The sequence below is a fragment of the Narcine bancroftii genome, chromosome 12, assembly GCF_036971445.1.
Source record: "Narcine bancroftii isolate sNarBan1 chromosome 12, sNarBan1.hap1, whole genome shotgun sequence".
Taxonomy (NCBI): Eukaryota; Metazoa; Chordata; class Chondrichthyes; order Torpediniformes; family Narcinidae; genus Narcine; species Narcine bancroftii.
This window is the reverse complement of record NC_091480.1, coordinates 35,597,117-35,612,213: the sequence shown is the minus strand read 5'-3', so window position 1 is coordinate 35,612,213 and position 15,097 is coordinate 35,597,117. Positions and strand designations below refer to the sequence as shown.

General features: G+C 42.9%; 1 protein-coding gene across 1 annotated transcript in view; it reads left to right on the top strand.

Moving 5' to 3' along the window:
• LOC138747529 (beta-1,3-N-acetylglucosaminyltransferase lunatic fringe-like) overlaps positions 1–14,763 on the top strand; it is a 28,147-nt gene extending 13,384 nt beyond the window's left edge. Inside the window, exons 2-8 of the mRNA XM_069906819.1 lie at positions 3,397–3,445; positions 6,913–7,015; positions 8,343–8,496; positions 9,401–9,486; positions 10,606–10,771; positions 11,178–11,263; positions 12,778–14,763. Of these exons, the coding sequence (XP_069762920.1) occupies positions 3,397–3,445; positions 6,913–7,015; positions 8,343–8,496; positions 9,401–9,486; positions 10,606–10,771; positions 11,178–11,263; positions 12,778–12,844 (711 nt within the window). The 3' untranslated portion in view covers positions 12,845–14,763. The remainder of the gene's footprint in view (positions 1–3,396; positions 3,446–6,912; positions 7,016–8,342; positions 8,497–9,400; positions 9,487–10,605; positions 10,772–11,177; positions 11,264–12,777) is intronic.
• The last annotated feature ends 334 nt before the right edge of the window (positions 14,764–15,097 follow it).

Below are 15,097 nucleotides of genomic sequence, written 5' to 3'. Positions count from 1 at the left end.
GGTGTTCATGATGTAACTGGATAGTATCTGAAAGGGAATAATTTGCAGGGCTCTGGGGAGAGAATAAAGGAGTAGGACTGGTTACACTTAGACTCGATGGGCCAAAAAACCTCTGGCATGTTTTTTTTTACATCCTTTAAGTTTGAATGGTAATATTCTGATAAATCTTGTAGGCATCTGGGAATGCCCGTCAAGGGGCTGTACAGTTAGCGTAGTGGTTACAGCACCTGCGATCAGGACCAGGGTTCAAATCCCACGCTGTCTGTAAGGCGTTTGTACATTTTCTCTCTCTCTGTGTCTCTCTCTGTCTGTCTCTCTCTGTCTGTCTCTCTCTGTCTGTCTCTCTCTGTCTGTCTCTCTCTGTCTGTCTCTCTCTGTCTGTCTCTCTCTGTCTGTCTCTCTCTGTCTGTCTCTCTCTGTCTGTCTCTCTCTGTCTGTCTCTCTCTGTCTGTCTCTCTCTGTCTGTCTCTCTCTCTGTCTGTCTCTCTCTCTGTCTGTCTCTCTCTCTGTCTGTCTCTCTCTCTGTCTGTCTCTCTCTCTGTCTGTCTCTCTCTCTGTCTGTCTCTCTCTCTGTCTGTCTCTCTCTCTGTCTGTCTCTCTCTCTGTCTGTCTCTCTCTCTGTCTGCGTGGGTTTTCCCCGACACCTTTCAAAATGTACTGGGGTGGGGGGGGGGTAGTCTAATTGGGTGGCATGGGCTGAAATGGCCTGTTAATGTGCTGTATGTCTGAATTTTTTTAATTAAAAATGTAGTGGTTGATGCTAGTCCCTGATATTCTCAATCTTTTATGTACACTCATCAGCCACACCCTCAGGGGATGGGTACTGGCTCCATGATAATGCCCTTCATGTCTGCACTTGGTCACTTGTCCCAGTTGCCAAGATGCTTTCTAATCACGTTGCCATATTCTCTGGAGTAAAGTGAACAGTTAGAAAACTTTTGTGGTGGGGGTGGTGTGGGAAATAGTAAATGTTCGTGGCAAAAGGAATCCAATATCTTCATCCTACCCAGAGAAACAAGCTGATGTATGCCACAGAGTATGGTAGAGTTAATGTTGTGGCTGCCAGAGGAATGGTGAGGCTGATGGAGTTTCTACCTGGGAGTAGCAAAGAAAGATGTGATTGGCAGGATTGTAGAATCATTGGAATACAGGAACAGGCTATTTGGCTCAGCAGATCTATGTGGGTCCCAGGATTTAACCTATTAATCTGATTTCATCCACTCCTTTCCAGTAATCCTGCAAATTACTTTCCCTCGAGTGTAATCTGATTCTGCTTGGCCAGGTCAATTGCACAATGTAAATTTTTTAAAATTTATCATCTCCAGTTTTGGAATATTGGTACATGAAAAACAAATCTCTTTCATTTTCTTCTGCAATTAACCAATGAAAAGATTTTCTCCTGCAATTTGATGTGTGGTGCGACGGCTTAAACAGGCAAGCCATCGTTTTGGATTAAATGTTTTGGTAATTTTGTTCACCTCTGGATTGTGAGCAGAGCTTAAACAGCTGAATGTGCAAGCTTTTAAATGGTTGGCCTTCAAATTCCATCAGCTCCACCATAATGGGGGGCAGTTGAGTGACAGGATCATTCTTCCACTTTTATTGACCAGCAGGTGGTCAAGAGCCTCTTTAAAGACTGAGCTTGCCCTCCCCACCCCCCTCCCCAATTCTTTGTTTAAATTGCTCAGCTGTATGTTAATTGTTTAAAACATGCTTTTAAAGTTTCCTTACTTGGTGACTTAATTCGAGCACAGAATCTATAGTGAGGGGCTGACTGGTAACAGTGTGCCTTGAATATACAGTGTGATAGAGCAGAAATATGTTTTTTGTCTTTTTTCCTTTGGCAGTTCCTTCCTGTCTCTCTTATTGTTCTAGATACTGTTCTTGACAGCTGTTTCTCCAATACAGATTCAACCCACCCCCGTAAACATTAATCTGCATTAGGGAGCTAAATCCTGCACTGCCCTACCCTCTTGCCCTGCCTTCTATACTCTGTTTTCCAGCATTTTTCTTCCACCCCCACCCTGCCATCACTTGGGCTGAGCTATCACCTGAAGTTGGCTATCCAAATTGGATCTTGGCCAGCTGGATTTGAATTCAAAGTAGGCCCAGCTTCAAAATGTTCCGTAACCTGCAGTCAGACGTTCAGTGGCTCCAAAAGGCCAAGTCACTGTGTAAATATGCCTGGTGTTAGCTCAGTAAACACCCCCGGCCTGCCAGTGAGCATCTGAATGGCTGGTGGCCCGTGCCTCTAGGGTTGGCCTCTAGGTGCTGCTTCAAACATGCCTCAAAGTATTTGGAGGTTAGAGAAGCCGAAATAATATCAAAGTAATTGCAGGGTTCGAGTCACCTTCACCTTATTTTGAAGTAGCTCAATGTTTTTTTAATGTCTGGAATAAACAAATAATTGAGCATTGTTTTTTAGTGTATTTATGTTCAAATTTATTGTCATCACATAAAACCCTGTTTGTCTCTTTATTTTTAAAAATTTAAACATGGTAACTGGCCATTTCGGCCTACGAGCCCTTGCTGCCCAATTATATCTAATTGCCTTACAACCTTGGTACATTTTGAATGATGGGAGGAAACAGGAACTCCCAGAGGAAACCTGTACTCCTTACAGCTTGGGATTTGAACCCTGGTCCCCATCACTGGCGCTGTAACAGTGTTGCGCTAACTGCTGCGTTAACCGTGCCACCCCTGTGTATCCTCCAGCAGCGGCAGTTAACGTGCTGGAACTTTCAAACATTGGCTGCAGGGTTATTTCTTGCTGAATGGTGGCCCTGATTGATGACAGGCTATGCTACAATGGTCCCAATGTTGAAGGAGCCCAAGGTTCACCCATCCTCTGTCTCACTTCGGCTCCAAGAGTGGGATGCTGTGGAGATCAGAACTGGTTGCTATGGAAAGGCTGTGGCAAAACACTGAAAGCAAGACAACAAATCTTTTTGTCGGGAAGGCTTGCTTTTTACTTCCTCCCATCACACCCACCCTTCACGTTTTCAGCTTGTTTGACTTGTTTAAGCGGCAGTTTGGAATAAATTTTCCTTTAATCGGAGCCAATGGAGCTCCACTGGTGCAGACTGTGAAAGAAAGGGAGTGTAAATGGGTGTGGGGAGTGGGAACAGCCAAGGATATTAGGGCAGTGTGTTCCTTTGTTACAGAGGACATGACTCTGAATCACCTAGCACACAGTTTCTCAGGCATAAAATACCCATCGAACAATGGGCATTTTAGCTTTCCATACTGTTGCCAATAAAATGATTATTTTTATAGACTGCTTAATTAACAGACAACCTAAACTAAATAGGCACTGAGTACACATTTCAGTTGACACTCTGCTGGACACTAGAAATGGCACTGAACTTAATCCAGTTATTTTTTTACAATTTTCAGACATACATCTTCACTGATGGAGAAGACGAAGATGTGAAGAAAGAGTCAGGTGAGTCATGGGCTAAATTTATGGAGCTACATCAGGTCTGCTGTTCCCATGCTCTTGGTTAGGAATGAGTTCTTAGATCGTTATTTAGTCCAGAAATGCTGAAGCCCTCATTGTTGTGGAGTGCCATGCAAAGATGATACAGATGTATCATGTTGGGAAGAGCATCAGGTTCGGTGGTTCAGACAGATTAGTCTGGACACAAATGTTGCAATCACATGTAACTTTTATTAAGACACAGGAAACAGAGGGGAGAACGTTAAACAGTTCTCTATTACTATTTCACTCAAGCAGCGATATGGACATTTACCTCGGTCACTCCAAACGGGAACTCTTACACCCACACCCAGAACGGGGTTATGGCTCTCTGCGAGTACTGACCTATCGCAGTACGAACGGCTCAGCTTCAGTATCGTGCACTCTTTACCCACGACACTTCCAGCGATGTCCACAGTAGCGACCTGGCATGGGGCAATGACCGAGGCTTGGGCCACGAGGCAGAGAGAGAACTGCTGTGCATTGGTGTTGTATTCAGTGCTTCTTGCCAATAATGGCCCTAGGTGATTTTAAATTGGCCAACGGCATGGTGTGGAGTAATGACTGGCTGGAGTCCAACCTTGATCTGACTTCTGAATAAGTTTCAGAAGGGGAGGGCATGTGACCACCCACAATACACACATGCCAGACAGGCAGGGAGGCCACATTTCCTCCACACACATCAGGATGACTTTTAATTTTAAATCAATAATGTCTAATTTACTAAGATGACGACAAAAAAAAATAGTTTAAAAAAAAAGAGTTTAAATAGGGTTTCTATACTCAAAGAGTGAACTCAATGTAGAGGGCTGATTAAATGTCTGTATGGGGTTATTTCTGGCAAAAGAAATGCCTTTGGAAAGGGATTTGATAAGGGTCAATATTGAGGTGGGGGAGGGGTGGTGAGCTGGTTGAGAATGGTAAAACACAGAATCCAGAGTGTCTTGGTTGATACCAAAGTGTGGAAAGTCTCGAGTAAATGCAGAAGTTTTAGGAGCTTTGAAGTACATGGGATCTCAATGTGCAAGTCCATACCCTCCTAAATATGGCAACAGGAGCAGATCGGGTGATAGATAAGGCATATTACGTTTGCCTTCATCAGTAGGGTCATAAAATAGGGAACATTTTTGGGAGCCGCACAAACTTTGGTCACTCGTGAAGTGTTGAATGCAGTTCTGGTTGCAAAATGATACAAACGATGTGGAGGCTTTAGAGAGGATGCAGAAGAGGATCACCGAGATGATGCCTATATTGGCTGCAAGGAAACTTCGATTATTTTCTCTGGGGACTGAGCAAAGACCTGGTATTAAGTTTATAAAATTACAGGAGAAAAAGAAAGGGTGGATAGTCTTGTCTCTTTCCTATGTGGAAATGTCAAATACAAGAGGGGAGAGTGAGAGGGGGAAAGTGTGAAGGGGATGTGCTGAAGTAAACTGCTGATGTAAACTGCTGGTTTCATTCTGCTTTGAGATGTTCTATGTGTTGTATTGCCTGAAACGCATAGCCTGGGGGTGGGACTGATAGTGAAAGCACATACAACAGTGAAAGCATATGCACCATTTCATCAGATGCAAGGATCGACAACGAGATAGACAACAGACTCGCCAAGGCAAATAGCGCCTTTGGAAGACTGCACAAAAGAGTCTGGAAAAACAACCACCTGAAAAACCTCACAAAGATAAGCGTATACAGAGCCGTTGTCATACCCACACTCCTGTTCGGCTCCGAATCATGGGTCCTCTACCGGCATCACCTATGGCTCCTAGAAAGCTTCCATCAGCGTTGTCTCCGCTCCATCCTCAACATTCATTGGAGCGACTTCATCCCTAACATCGAAGTACTCAAGATGGCAGAGGCTGACAGCATCGAGTCCACGCTGCTGAAGATCCAGCTGCGCTGGGTGGGTCATGTCTCCAGAATGGAGGACCATCGCCTTCCCAAGATCGTGTTATATGGCAAGCTCTCCACTGGCCACAGTGACATAGGTGCACCAAAGAAGAGGTACAAGGACTGCCTAAAGAAATCTCTTGGTGCCTGCCACATTGACCACCGCCAGTGGGCTGATATCGCCTCAAACCATACATCTTGGCGGCTCACACTTCGGCGGGCAGCAACCTCCTTTGAAGAAGACTGCAGAGCCCACCTCACTGACAAAAGACAAAGGAGGAAAAACCCAACACCCAACCCCAACCAACCAATTTTCCCCTGCAACCGCTGCAACCGTGTCTGCCTGTCCTGCATCGGACTTGTCAGCCACAAACGAGCCTGCAGCTGATGTGGACATTTACCCCCTCCATAAATCTTCGTCCGCGAAGCCAAGCCAAAGATACAACAGTGATATTTAAGAGGCATGTGTATGGCCACACAAACATGTAGGGAATGGAGATGTACACATCATGTGCAAATAGGTGGGATCAGTTTAATTTGGCATCATGGTCAGTACAAACATTGTCGGCTGAAGGGCCTGTTCCTGCCCTGTACTCTTCCTTCTATAAAAGAAGACAGATCAGGTGAAAGAGTCTGGATTAAATTTTTTAATGTATTTTTAAAAAAAATTTAGACATACAGCATGGTATCAAGCCATTTCGACCCACTAATCTGTGTGCCATACACCCAATTAACCTGCGTCCCCAGTATGCTTTGAATGGTGGGAGGAAACGGGAGCCCCTGGGGGAGAAAACCCATGCAGACATGGGGAGAATGTACAAACTCCTTACAGAGAGTGTGGGATTTGAACCCTGGTCCCGATCACTGGCGCTGTAAAGGCGTTGCGCTAATTTAAGTCAACCGTGCCACCATTGCTCAATGACTGAGATGTTTGCCAACCTTGGCAGCATTTGTAATCTGAGGTCTGAAGTCTCTGTTTTGTTGTCACTTCTTCACAACCACTTGGTCACTATTCAGTTCATGTTTTCCCACCTGTTGCAAGGGGTGGCCTTGAATAAAAATGATTGAGAAGGGGAGGAAATAGACGTTGCCATGGTGATTGTGGATGACTTGACTCTAGACTGAGGAAGAACTTCTAAGTGATTCAAGGGAAGGGCCAGTGAGATCTGACCCAACCCCCTTGCAATAAGGCAACAGCTGTTTGCAAATTCAATTGTTTTTTTTAATCAAAAGCTACAGCTTAACTACTTTTAAGCCCATTAACCCTTTGACCATTTTGTATGGATCTGGGAAATCCTTTTAAAATATGTTGGAGTAAACTGCTGGTTTCATTCTGCTTTGAGACTTATTCAATATCATTTTCTTGGGTAAAGTGATCTGATAAGCCTATTCTCGCTTGGTCAAATGGGATTGTTGACTCCTCTGTTCCTAATGTGGCCATGAAATAAGTGCACATTTCTGATTTGGTTTTTGTTTTAATGGTTCTCCAGCTTTGTGCCTGGTCTTTCCCCATACTGTTGTTGCTAATGCACTCGCTTTCTCACCAGGAGGCCACATGGTCAACACCAACTGTTCGGCAGCGCACAGTCGACAAGCTCTTTCCTGTAAGATGGCCATGGAATATGACAAGTTTATTGAATCGGGGAAAAAGTGAGTACTAGAGCAGAACTGTAAGTTATTTGGGATGGGTGGGGTGCGAGGGGGTGGGGGGGGGGAAACTGAGCAATCATTTCTCCACTGGCTGGGAAGGTAACCCCATTGCAAGCCATCAAATCTGTTGGACCTAAATTAAGGCCTTGTATGTGACAAGGGCTGGTCTCCAATTACTAGTATAGTTAGAATGCTATTCTTGTGGAAGGTAGAATCTGGTTATTGTGCAGTGGCTCACCATATATATGTGGAAGTTGATGAGTTACCCCTCTACCTGTACTACAGAAAATCTGAAGGAGGTGATTCCTTGTGTCGAAGGTTACACAAGTAATAGTTACAATGTCTTCTTGCCAAAGGGCTAAAGTCATTGCTTGCAGTGAATCACCAAAGGGGGTTGAAAGGAAGGAAAGAAGGAAAACTCGGCCAAATAATCAGAATCTGAAAAATAAACTCAATGAGTTGAGAGCCAGCAATGGAGGCAAAGTGGCGGTTGACCTACTGGGTCGAGATCCTGTATGAAGACGAAGTGTGGACGGAAGGTAGTCAGTCTATAGAAGTGAGAGGAAGGTGTGAGTCCTAATTTGAGGTAACATTACGGTTGTCCTCCTGAGCAGATTCAAAGTAGATTTTGTCATCATTAAACTGCAATCCAGGAGAGAGTTTATTTTAGTAATCAAAACCATTATCTTGTGGGATGCTCCAAACAGCTGGAAATATCATGGGTAAATATTTTCAATTAGAATGCTCTTTCTGTCAGGCTCCTCCGCCACCCAGCTTTCCTCCCCCAACAACACAAAATAGCAGCAACTGAATGGTATGGGGGGGGGGGGGGCGTGCCTTTTTTTATCCTGTGTCAGCAGAAGTAGAACTTTTCCAATGTGTGCACTGTCCAACAGGAATATTGTACCAAGAGCAGGGTCACCGAGATTTTTTTTGTGCCAACCTGGGGAGTTTTAGGCTGATGGCAACTCAACTTAACCAGTTCTGCCTGCCGTCCAAATACAGTCATCAGAATGTCTCCACACGGCACTCAAATTTCTCACTGAGCAACCTGGTAAATTGTGTTCTAGAAAGTAAAACTGTTGCTCTTTATTGCAATGGCTGTTTCAGTTCTCTACAACTTGTAATTTTAATATCAAAATAAAAAGTGGTTTTACAACGGGCCAGGTTTTTTTGCAATTTCAAGCGTATGGAGGAAGTGTGAATAGTTAGCGAGAGAATGCGCGTGCAAGAGTGGATAGGGACCACCACACGGTTTGTTTAAGAGTAGGGCTTTAAAAAAAACATTTCTGTGGTCTGAGCTGATGTTGCCCTTTCACTTTTCTAGATGGTTTTGTCATGTGGACGACGATAATTACGTGAACACCCGCACCCTGGTGAAGCTACTGGCGCAGTATCCCCACACCCAGGACATCTACATTGGGAAACCAAGCCTCGATCGCCCAATTGAGGCCACCGAAAGGATCAGTGACAATAAAGTGGTAGGTATGATAATGGTCGAACAGATTGGTAGGTCATGGAAATTGCAAAGTCTGGTCAACCATTTGTGTGAATACCAACAACTGTCCTGGTCATTTATGTTTGAAAAGGAAGATTTGCATTTAAGGAATGCTTCAGGCATCTTCAGCCTGTCACTGGGACCTGTGCAACCAATGAATTGTGGTTATTGTAGGCAGCATCCCATTCAGCACAGCAAGATTCCAGAGTACCAAGCTGAGGAAGTTGGTGATACTGATTGTGGGCTAAGTGCCACAGGTTATTTGTGTTTACTTGAGAGGTGTATATGATTGGATCCCAGTGTAATGTCCCGTCCAGAAAAAGAGGCACCTGTCTAGTGACATAATCGATAAGACAAAATTAAATGAAGCAGAGCTGTCCTGTTCCAGCACGTGTTGTAACCTAGATTACCACATGGACATGGGCTCTCCGCATTTAACTGAGATCAGTTCAGAAAAACATGACTGGTGGATTCCTGGGATGGTAACATCATTTTAAAGGAACAATTCTACTCACTGGAATTTATTGAAATATTATGCCTGTGAAATTCGATTTGAAAAGCACATTTCATGAGTGTTTTGAATTAGGAGTGTAGTTTTGGAACATGGGGTTCCCCGTTTGAGATGGAAAAGTGGTGGGATTTCTTCAGTGTTGGGAATCTTTAGTATTCTCAACCTTGGGTATCTGTGGAAGGTATGCCAAAAAATGTAAGTGAGGCTGAGCTGCATGTTTGCACTGGAGTCAAGTCGAGGGGTACATCGATCAGGCAGGAAGATGGAGGTCAAGATCATGTTGGATGACAGCCTAGATTTAAGTGCTGAACATGTGTATATGGATTATGTTTTAAATAATGTTGCAACTGTTGTTTTTTTTTTCATTGACTTGCAGCGGCCAGTACACTTCTGGTTTGCGACTGGAGGAGCTGGGTTCTGCATCAGCCGAGGTCTCGCACTGAAGATGAGTCCGTGGGCAAGGTGAGAGTGATGACGACAACTGGACCCTCATCACAGAAAATGGGGGCAGTAGGTAGAGCCATGGCCTCACAACGGTTGAGACCAGGTTTCGGTCCTGACCTCAGCGAGTGGAGCTTGCAAATTCTCCTTGTGTCCACATGGGATTCCCTCATTTCCTCCCATATCTCAGAGATGTACATGTTTGACCCTAGTGTAGCTGAGCAGTGGAATCTGAGGAGTTGATGAGAATTTGGAGAGAATTAAATGGGATTAGTGTACCTGTGTAGTTCATGGTCATCACAGGTCTGCAGGGTCTTTTACTGTGCTTTATCTCTCTATGACCCTAGACATAAATTATCTTTTCTCCTGTAGCTTTTTAATTCTCTGGAAGCATTTTATAAAATCAACAAGTCTCCCCTGATTTATTAAATAAAGTGGAACATGTGTAGATTTGTTAACTGCTCACTTGGCCTTTTCATACTGCAGTGTAAAATGAAGTTTCCTGGGAAATTTTCCTGCGAATGATTCATCCTGCGTTGTGCTGTTGTCGCGGCATGCTGAGGGGTGGGTGGGGAGTTGACGGGCAGCTGGGGGGTGAGGTGGGGGGGGGTGAGGTGGGTGGAGGGAGCGAGCGGGCAAGCCACCGATGGGATGGGAGTGAACTTGCTCTCACTCCTGTGAGTGCCTAACACGTCATCCGTTGGGGGTGAGACCCCCCCCCCCCTAAATTGCCGGGAAGGGAAAATTCCTGGAAATTTGGTGTGAAAGGCCCAGGAGATCCCGAATTCCTGGTAATTTCACCTGGACAATGTAGGGTCACAGCTCGCCTGCAGTGTGAAAACAGTTAACAATAAATCCGTTGGTAGATAAATTGACCATTTGTAATTGCAGATGGTGAGTGTTAGAATCTGGCAGGAAGTAGGGTTTGAATATTGGTGTGACATGGTGGGGAGAAAGGCTTATTTTCATTCAAACAGCTTCCAAATATTTTGAAAGTTCCAAAGATTCTAATCACAGGAAAATGTAATCTAAATGGTTTAAATATTATGTATACTTGTAATCCTTTTGGAATGAGCCTGGTGCCAATGTGCACAGTATGAATAGAATCCAGTGTCCGATATCTGCTTTGTTTCTGCACAGTGGAGGTCACTTTATGAACACTGCAGAGAAAATCCGTCTCCCCGATGACTGCACCATTGGTTACATTGTGGAGGCAGTCCTGGGAGTGAAGCTGATCCGAAGTAATTTGTTCCACTCGCACTTGGAGAACCTGCAGCAAGTAATGAGATCTGACATTCCCAACCAGGTAAGCAGCATGAGTTGGAAACGGTTTAATGGTATTTTAAAAATGGAACACACCTATTGTAGAGCGCGTCGAAAGAACCAAAGACTTGTTGATCCAAACCAAGGCTTTTAACCATATAACCATTTACGGAGCGGAAACAGGCCATGTTGGCCTTTCGAGTCCTTTTTATTAACTAAAAGACTGGAGCATATCACAAGTAGGTCGACCAGTCCAGAATGACCTGGTCTGGCTAGGAGCAACCCTTTAAGACCTGCCAGTAGATGTGGCTACACACTCAGCCAATCACAGTCATCCTACACTACCATCTGTACATATGTACATAGACACATTGGTGATCGAATCTGTACTATCACATTCACCCCTTGGAGAAATAGCAGGGATTTGAATGCACTGGTCTATATTTCAGGTTACACTGAGCTATGGCACATTTGAAAATAAAAGGAATGCCATTAATCTGAAGGGGGGCTTCTCTATTGAGGAAGATCCATCTCGGTAAGTGCAATTTCTTCAATATTAATCCTTCACAGCCTGGGTGGGCACATTCTCACAAGATTTCTGTAATCTTTCTTGCACATCTTAACTAAAATTTCACACAAAGTCAATTGGAAAAATGTTTCCCACTTGCAACTCACCTGCTGAGGTGATTTGTCCATAAATAAAGAAAATATAATTAATTGCATTTAATTGTTTACGACTGAGTCGTGGGTGTTTGTGTTCACTCAACTGGGGCAGCTTGTGAGTATGTGTCCTGTGCTTCTACTTTCTGTTTGCTCAAGCAAGAATGGCAAGGTGCTTTTGAGGTTCTCTTAGACAAGTCTTGTCAGCCAGATACAGTAGTGAAGGCATTGATGTGCATTAACTATCATTTTCCCATTGTTAAAATAAACAATCAGGTTTTCACAGATGGTGCACCTCTAAATTCTAATTTATGCTTCCACTAGGCATTATCCTTTTCTTGTTGGAACTTGCTGTATGTAGAATGGCAAGGTTGCTGCTTCAGGCAGTGAATTTACAGTTCCTTACAAGAGCCAACAATTTTGTGGTAATTTAATTGAATGTAATTCCTTTCAAGGCAGCTTGAAGAAGACAAGGCAACCTGATGCTGCAATACAGATTGCAAGACATAACAAAGATGTGCACAGGGAAGGGGCATTTGAATTAAAAACCTAAATTTGTATGGGAAATCTTAAACCTGGCTAAATATCTGAAAGTACCTCGGTTACAAAACCCAATCTGACACCACTATATGAAGATATTAGCAGAGGTGCAAAACTTGACCTCAGAATACTGAAAAATGAGCTGATGAGCTTTGGGGAGGGAATTCCAAAGCTTCAAGAGCTTGAAAACAGAGTAGCCAAACACACTAGACAACAAGATCCAGTGAGTTTCTTTAATATAGGTTGAGATTCACACTTTGGAGTCAAGAGGAGGGAATTTAATAGAGGTGGAGGTTGGAAGCCTTGGGGTGGCACAGTGGTATAGAGGTTAGCGCAACGCCTTTACAACAACGGTGATGAGGACCCAGGTTCGAATCCCATGCTGTCTGTAAGGAGTTTGTATGTTCTTCCCATGACTGCATGGGTTTTCCTCTGGTGGGGGGGGGGGCAAGAAAGAGAGATGGGGCTCTGGTTTTCTCCCACTGTTTGAAACATAACAGGGTATAGGTTAATTGGGCGTAAAATCGGCGACAAGGGCTCGTTGGCTGAAATGGCCTGCCGCTGTGCTGTATGTCTAATTTTTTTTTAAATTGAAAGTTTGGTTAAGAAAATTCCAGAGGGACGGCCTAATGAACAAGAAGCTAAATACCTGTGCTGTGATTAGAAATTTGGGCAATGCTCTCAATTCAGTTTTAAGAGATGGAAGTGTTTATACTGCAATATTTGTTGAATGACACTTCATTACCTAAAAAGGAAATGATACTGATAAATGGCTGCAAGCTATTTTACTCTGGGGAAAAGTTTGATTCTTTTGCAACTAACTTAATCATTCACTTTCATCTTCGCCAGGTTTCGATCAATTCATTGTCTCCTGTATCCTGATACACCATGGTGTCCTCACAGTGCTGTGTACTAATCACTGACCTCGTCCCATATAATCCCATATCTGAAGGGGTTGTGGAGACCACGACATCTGGCTCTTGTGTAGCTACGTCAATGCTCGTTGCTGGGTGGTAAGGCTGCTGTGCGGCCTGGATTTATTGATAGCCTTTATTATCTCCTGTTCTGTGTCGTTTATGGAACAGCGCTGAACAGAAAGTGGCAGAAGGCAAACCGACATCACAAAGAATGAGTGGTCGTATGTGTGATGTAATTATTTTACCCCGTGTGTGAAATTGAAAGTGTTGCTGATGTATCGGCGAATCTTTTAAGAATGTAAGTTTCTTCTTCGAGCCAGTTTTAAACATGAGCTGTTTTCCTTTGTGACTTTCAGAAGAAAAGATCTGATCAATGTTAAGCCATAAATACAGAAGCATGCAAATAATGTTTCAAAGGTCCAATTTCAACAGACTGAACATGTAGGAAACTGATTTAAAGTTCTTAAAACTTCTGAAGTTTGGAAAGTCCAACTGTCAGATAGGATTAAAAAAATAATAATTGAGACTTCCTGTAAGGATTTCTATCCTTTAACACCTGTTTTCATCATGGGTTGGAGAATATCATGGATAAAGCTTGTGTTCAAGACTGGCTGCTGGAAGCTCTAAAGCATGGCTTCTGATTCTTCCTGGGGCCTGTCTGTATATGAAAGCACTTTTCCTTCCGACTGTTAAAATCTTATGATTATTAATGGCACAAAGGAGCTGGCTACTCTCGAGACACTTCTGGGATTAATTTGGAAGACGTGCTGCACTAATACTTAATGGATGAGTGGCTGATAAAAAGTATTGTTTAATTCTATTGATGGTAATGGTTAATGTTTCAAACTGACATTTTGAAAGTAGCTTTAAAACAGTGTTACTAACTAAAATACACAGTTGCAAACTGGAACACACTCTCATACTTCCAGACATTTCAAAGATTTTTTAAAAAGACAACCTTTTGCTTACCATATATTGACTTGTGGTTCCTTTTCCTGACATGACAGTTCAAAAGTTTTAGTTTAAGGAACTATGACTCCAACATTATAAATTTTAACATGAAGTAAATAAAACTCTCTTTACTCTTAATTGCCCCCCTGCCTTTCCTCCTGGTCAAAAATTCTGCTCACGGCCATTGAGAGGCTGAGAGAGATTGCAAATGACTACTTGGCTAAATTATGTATACCACTATCTCAATTATCAGACTATTTGGTTCAAGTGAAGCATCACAGATGATCTCGCTCCCATTTTCATAGTTTCACTTGGTCACTGGCTGGAGATCAGAAGCTGGCATGCCAACACATTTTCTCTTCCAAATCTGAGGGCTTTGGGATTACTTGCGGTGATAACACTTCCAGGATGAGACAAATTCACAATTGAAGAATCAATTCGCACAGATCAATCCTGAGTGGGCAGTCTATTCTCTGGGGAATTGTTGTTTAATATTTTCTGAACTTCCAATCTCAAAATCTTTTCAACATTTTCACTTTCCTTGTAATGGCACATATTTACAAGATACGCTCTTTTGCGCTCTTGATAGAAGGCCTAAAACTATCCCATCAAGTTTATAGCACTTAAAGTAAGAGGTGTGAGTCATGTTATGCTCTGTGCAATGACCCATACTGGGTTTTTCTAATGTGTATATTTATATGGACAGTATTTACTGTTCTATTGTATTACTGTATATTTGAAATGGTTCCAAAATATTCAGAAATAGTTCTGATCTGTAAAAACGTGATGTTTGAATTTTTGGATTTTTCTGCTTCTCTTATTTATATTCCAGCATCTGGAAACAAAATATTGTAAAGCACTGTAAATAAAATCACTGAGTGTCAGGGATGGAACTTGAAATGGTTAGAGTGAAAATTGATGGGGACCCATCCTTTTGAATAAAGGGTTTTATTGCTTGACCTAAAAACTTGGTGGTCTGATTTTTCTTAACTCTCCTGGTGAATGTCCCTGAAGGAAACAGATGTCTCCTTCCCCTCCAGTGTTTCCATACTCCTCTACAATTATGTTGCCAAATATTTGGGATTTGATGCCTTCTCTGAATAAGTGGCAAAATCAGGTTATGAAAATCCATATAAAAAGGGAATCCTTTGTGCATGTTTAACAGTGACCGTGTTATTTGAGGTTCAGCATCTGTGCTGTGGAATATATATAAAATTGGACTTGTGTTAATATCAATGAAGATTCCATATAACTAGTCTGGAAAGTCATTTTAAACAGAGCAGCAAATAAATTATAAATGT